The sequence below is a fragment of the Malaclemys terrapin genome, chromosome 5 (genome assembly GCF_027887155.1).
Source record: "Malaclemys terrapin pileata isolate rMalTer1 chromosome 5, rMalTer1.hap1, whole genome shotgun sequence".
Lineage (NCBI taxonomy): Eukaryota > Metazoa > Chordata > Testudines > Emydidae > Malaclemys > Malaclemys terrapin.
In genome coordinates, this window is record NC_071509.1 from 50,085,693 (window position 1) to 50,091,692 (window position 6,000).

The window sequence follows — 6,000 nt, forward strand, 5'->3', positions numbered from 1 at the left end:
GTGCCTGCGCAGCCTATATTAGCCATGGTGTCAGATGCAAGGCTATCAGCAGTGCATGCAGAGGCCAAACTGATACTGCTAATGGAAAATCTCTAATCAAAGGCCTGTGTGGTACTTGTGCTACTGAATTGGAGCACCCACAGGGGGACCCATCTTGAAGAATTAAGTTACTGCACAAGGTGAGTAACACTTTATTAGTCCCTAAGTGCTTGACCTTGCACTTTGTGCTATTACATTTCATCCCATTTCTATTACTTCAGTCCCACGATCATCCAGTTCTTCCTGAATAGTATTCCAATCCTCCTCTATTTTGATGTCTCCCAACTTTGTGTCAACAGCAAATTTCATTAGCACACTCCTACTTTTTGTGCCAAGGTAATTTAATGAAAATATTAAGATCAGACCCAAGACTGATCCTTGAGGAACTGCATTAGTAACTTCCCTCCAGCCCAGTAGTTCTCTTTTTAACACAATCTGTTGTAATGTTCCCTTTAGCCAGTTTCTTACACACCTTACAATTCTTGAACTAATCCCCATCTTCTCTACCTTAACTAATAATTTATTGTGTGGTGCCATGTCAAATGCTTTGCTGAAGTCTTGATAGATTAGATCTAATCCATTTCCCTTGTCTAAAAAATCAATTATTTTATCAAAGAAAGAAATCAGGTAAGTCTGGCACAATCTACCTTTGGTAAACTAATGTTGCATTTTATTTGATTTTTTTTTCCCTTTACCTCCATATCTTATTTTTCTTTTCTTCAAAATTTGTTCTGAAGCTTGGCATACTACTCAGGTCTGTAGTTGCCTGGATCACTTTTTTCCTTTTCTTAAATATAGGTACTACATTTGTTGTTCTCCAATCATATGGTATTACCCTTGATTTTATAGGACTATTAAAAATCTTTGCTATCAGACTTGTAGTTTCATGTGCCTGTTGTTTTAGTATCCCGTGTTAGAGATTATACAGTTCTCTTGACTTGAGCACAATTTGTCACGTCCAGGACACCGATACTTCTGGGACTGACCACACTGGCCACGAGACCCCCCCAAAGCGCGGGGCCTGGAGCAGTTGTGTGTGCCTAGGAGCCCTGCGGCCCGCCCAGTAGATTTAAAAGGGCCAGGGCTCCTGGCTGCCGCTACCAAGGGACGTGATCATTCCCCTCTATTCGGCATTGGTGAGGACTCATCTGAAGTACTGTGTCCAGTTCTGAGCCCCACACTACAAGAAGGATGTGGAAAAATTGGGAAGAGTCCAACGGAGGGCAACAAAAATGATTAGGGGGCTGGAGCACATGATTTATGAGGAGAGGCTGAGGGAACTGGGATTATTTAGCCTGCAGAAGAGAAGAATGAGGGGGGATTTGATAACTGCTTTCAACTACCTGAAATGGGGTTCCAAAGAGGATGGATCTAGACTGTTCTCAGTGGTACCAGATGACAGAACAAGGAGTAATGGTCTCAAGTTGCAGTGGGGGAGGTTTAGGTTGGATATTAGGAAAAACTTTTTCACTAGGACGGTGGTGAAGCACTGGAATGGGTTACCTGGGAGTGGGGGTGGAATCACCTTCCTTAGAGGTTTTTAAAGTCAGGCTTGACAAAGCCCTGGCTGGGATGATTTAGTTGGGGATTGGTCCTGCTTTGAGCAGGGGGTTGGACTAGATGACCTCTTGAAGTCCCTTCCAACTCTGATATTCTATGATTCTAACTCTCCAAAATTTGTGGTACTAGGACTAGCATCTAGACTGAGTGGAGGTATTTTGGAATAATAAATACTATATAATAAACACAAGAAGTAGCTATCAGAACCCTGTTATATTCAAGCACCGCTGTGAAAAGGAGTAGGAGGACTTGACAGATTATAGTGTGGAAAGAAGGATTGCCCAGAGTGAGAGGTTGAAAAACTGAGACTATCAAGGCCAACCAAAAGTAATGAATTTGCTTCAGTGAAGTGAGCATCCCTTGGTTAGGCTAATGCAATGGAACCACCCGGGGGGCTGAGAAAGAGCACCAGTATCATTTTTATAGGGGTGTGTGTGTGTGTAAGCCTGATATAGTTCATTAGTTGTCTTTTAAATGGGCAAGTAAATGCATAACTTCATTTACAAATATAATACTTAATGCCTTCATGTAAGCATAAAGCAGGTTAGATTCTTATACCTAAATACTGGGCTAATTTCACTGTTTGAGTAAGTGGGTGCAACTCTATTGATTGCAGTGAAATTGTGCCACATGAATTTGTGCCAATGTTTATATTGCAGTTAGAAAAGCTATCTAACTTTTTGTACCTGACTGGATCTGATTTGAAACTGTATCTCGTTCATTGTGTGTAACTTCTTTTTCTCCTTCCCAAACAGTGTTTATTGCATTTGCTGTGGTTATAACTGTGGTCTCCCTGGTGCTGATCTTTGTTGTGGCTCCAAGGAAAGGTCAGACGAATATACTGGTCTACATATCAATTTGTTCAGTGATTGGTGCCTTCTCTGTATCATCTGTCAAGGGCCTCGGCATTGCCATTAAAGAAATACTGGAGCAGAAGCCAGTTTACCAACATCCGCTGGTTTATATTTTGGTGGGGACTTTAGTGCTGTCAGTCAGCACTCAGATCAACTATCTTAACAAAGCATTGGACATGTTTAATACATCTCTCGTGACACCTATTTATTATGTGTGTTTCACTACTACAGTTGTTACATGTTCCATCATCCTGTTTAAAGAATGGAATAGCATGGACCTGGGTGATATCATTGGCAGCCTCAGTGGATTCTTCACCATAATCATAGGCATTTTTCTTTTGCATGCTTTTAAAAGTACTAATATCACCCTGAAGCAATTGACATCCACAGCTATAAAAGAACCCGCATTGCCTCTGCATGGATATGATGCTCATCATTCTTTATTGGAGAACATGGAGAGCCCAACCTTGGCATATGAGGAGGACAATCCTTTGTTCAGACGAGGAAATGCACAGGGAGCTATTTGCCATTAAAATTTTGAAATGCAAACTAGATCCACCTATATCAATCAGAACTGGCTTTGCTTTTTTCCTGGGGGGGGGGGGAGGGGGGGGAGAAACATTTATGAAGTGAGATAAATGTTGGCAACAACACAGTGTGCTTGGAGAAATAGCTAAGTCACTGTGATGTTAGTTATTGATTACATACAACAGTTTTCCATTCAACGCCACGAATAGAAACCTGGCATTAAGACTATTTTTCATTGCCCATATTTCTGACAGTATATGAGTTTCCTCAGTCTACTTATTGTGGTTTTGTCAATTGAAATACTTTATTTTTTGGCTGAAGAATTGCAATATGTGCAATATATATTGATAAAGTGCAATTTTCCTTCATGATATGGGGTAGTAAACATTTATTAAGTGACAGGCACTTTATAAGTATTTTAATAAAGGCATTACTAGAAGAATATGATGACCATTTAAAAGATTGAAATGCTTAATATATTGTCAAGGTTAATGCATATATAACATTCAACTTTGAAGGCTATCAATTAGCAGATGTCCTGAAGAAAACACAGCCTTCTCCCATTAACAGTTCTATACTAAAACGTAATTTGTTTAAATGAGAACTTCATTTGTCAGTATTGAGCCCAGTACAGATATTTTGAAACTTATAAAAAGCATACTTTTGTAGCAGTTTTCTGATATCTTGTCTCTTCAAGATTTTTCTTTTTTCCTTTGTTAGTTCCTGTTTCTTGATGTTAAAGTCCAGTTCTTCTGAGTCTGGATGTTTTTCTATATAAAAGCTATTCATGGAGTTTTAAACTATTTCTAATGCACTATAGTGCTGACTGTGTATTAGGCAAAGGGAATACTATAATTTACCTTTACTGTATTGAGTGATCAAGAAGCATCAAATCATTGCATTAAGTGATTTGTCTAGCCCTTATTTTCTACAGCTACTTACTATTTGCCTCACAAATGTGTTAACTTCTTCAAAACTGTGTCTTGATGGCCTATTGCCTATGTTGTGAGAACCTCTAGGTCACAGTGTTGACCATGAAACCTATAAAAGACAGCTAATCTATGCACAGATGCTATTTTATTGCACAATTTCTATTTAACTTATTTGACACCTCTTTTCCTGCCATATTTTGAGCCATTAAGTGACTTCAGCTGTCAAATATGTAGGTCCAATAGACTAATATGGTCAAGTCCTATAGCTTCTCCTCAGCACAGCATCACTGCACAGCACGGCTCTCTTACTGAATTCCGAGCCTCTTCAGCAGGAGGTGATTTTAGGACTTAATCAATTCATGTTCCTGGCTCAAAAGGGATGTGCCAAACATGACTGTGTGTAACAAGGAAACACAAATCTTTTGCAATTTAGAGAATGAAATGTTGCTCTTTCTATTTTTATAAAGTAAGCCAGTGCTGTGAAGTGCACTTTAGTTTAGATGCATAAGAAAGTTGCTTTACTAACTTTGAAGAGTTCCTGACAAGAGGAAAATGGACTGCAATGTTTCACAAGTATTTGTATATCTGCATAACTTATAAGGTTGTGTATTTTATTTATTTTTTCATTTATTCTTAATGTGTCTTATTTGCTAATGATGCTCATTTCCCCTTATTATAACAATGTTTTGGAAACCACCAAAAACCAGACTAATAATGGTGTTCAGAACACTAGTTTAAAACCATTTTAATCCCAAGTTTTAAACTAAATATACCTTTTAGCTATATGTGAGTAGTTGGCACACATTGACACAAACTCTATCAGTTATAGCAATCATTTGCAGATTGCCTTTAAACCATCCTCCTGTGAGATGCTGGTTTGACTGAAGTGGTTTGTCTAGCTGTACTCCTCAGTAAGGTAAATACAGTATTACAGGAAATGTTGCTATCATAAGATCCTTTCTTGATTAAGAGTTCAAGAGCATAGACTGTTATGACTTCTTTTGAGAAGCATATGGAATAATGCTGGAATAGTTGCAGCAATGTTGCATGCAACAGGAAGAGACTTACAAAAATTCTTCTCACTTTTTAAATACGAGTGCTTCATATAGCTTTAGATGTTCTTCGGACATTCCCAATAATTAGCTGTACAGGGACTATTTGGGGTTTTATTAGTCAGGTGTGTAAGATCAAATTGTTCAGCACAAAAAGTGGGTAATATATGTTACTGTAAATTTACACCATTAACTTTAGAGAGTTTGGCCTTTTAATAAAAACTTGATTGCTTCTCAGTGGAAATTAATTATGCTGGTTACAGTGTAACGTTTAGGACAAAGTTGTATTTTTTTTTTTTTTTTAAGGAAGTCTATTGGCATGTTGCTTGCCTATGTTTTCATGTATAACTGTCATAGTAGTAGGTACAAATGGTTATTTGCATGAACAAATGCCCAGTTAGATATGTCTGTATATGTATTACTATTTTTAAATGAACTCATACTTGTACATTTTTGCATATGCACATGGGCTACCTATTTTTAAACCTGGCTCTGACAAAATCTGCTTGGTTGTAATAAGTATGAAAGAAGTCTTTCCTGATGAGCTTCTTAGTTTATATTCATACAAAGTTAACTTCCATAAAGAAAAATGGACGTAAAACTTGTTTTTCCTAAAGTATCAAAACCCCATAGTTAATGCTTATTTTCATTATGTCCAAGAACACTCTAGAATGTCAATAAAGGAAATAATTGTTTTTATTCTGAGATTTGATTCTTAAAATATTTTTGAATGAATTACTTAACTATAAGAGATTTTATATTTTTGTTGGAAATGTTTATATTTAGTGATTGCTTCCCTTGAAGGGTTTTTAAGTTTTAATTTGAGTATAAAGATATTCCACTGTTTTGTCTTGTAATAAAAAGTATATATTAATTATGTGCTAGATAATGTTTTCTTTAAGAGAAAATGCAGTAAAAATGTTTTGCAGCAAGGCACGTGTATAGTTTGGTAGGTTTTTTTGTTTGTTTGTTTTTTGTTAAAGGAACTTTCTTTCATCTTGTTTCTCATAGACAAGACAGCCAAAGTAAGATTAT

The 6,000-nt window shown here is 37.1% G+C and overlaps 1 protein-coding gene across 1 annotated transcript in view; it reads left to right on the top strand.

Annotated features, from left to right (window-relative positions):
* The window catches only part of NIPAL1 (NIPA like domain containing 1), a 34,714-nt gene extending 31,676 nt beyond the window's left edge, over positions 1–3,038 (top strand). The window contains exon 6 of the mRNA XM_054028874.1: positions 2,355–3,038. Within this exon, the coding sequence (XP_053884849.1) occupies positions 2,355–2,986 (632 nt within the window). The 3' untranslated portion in view covers positions 2,987–3,038. The remainder of the gene's footprint in view (positions 1–2,354) is intronic.
* Positions 3,039–6,000: the final 2,962 nt, after the last annotated feature.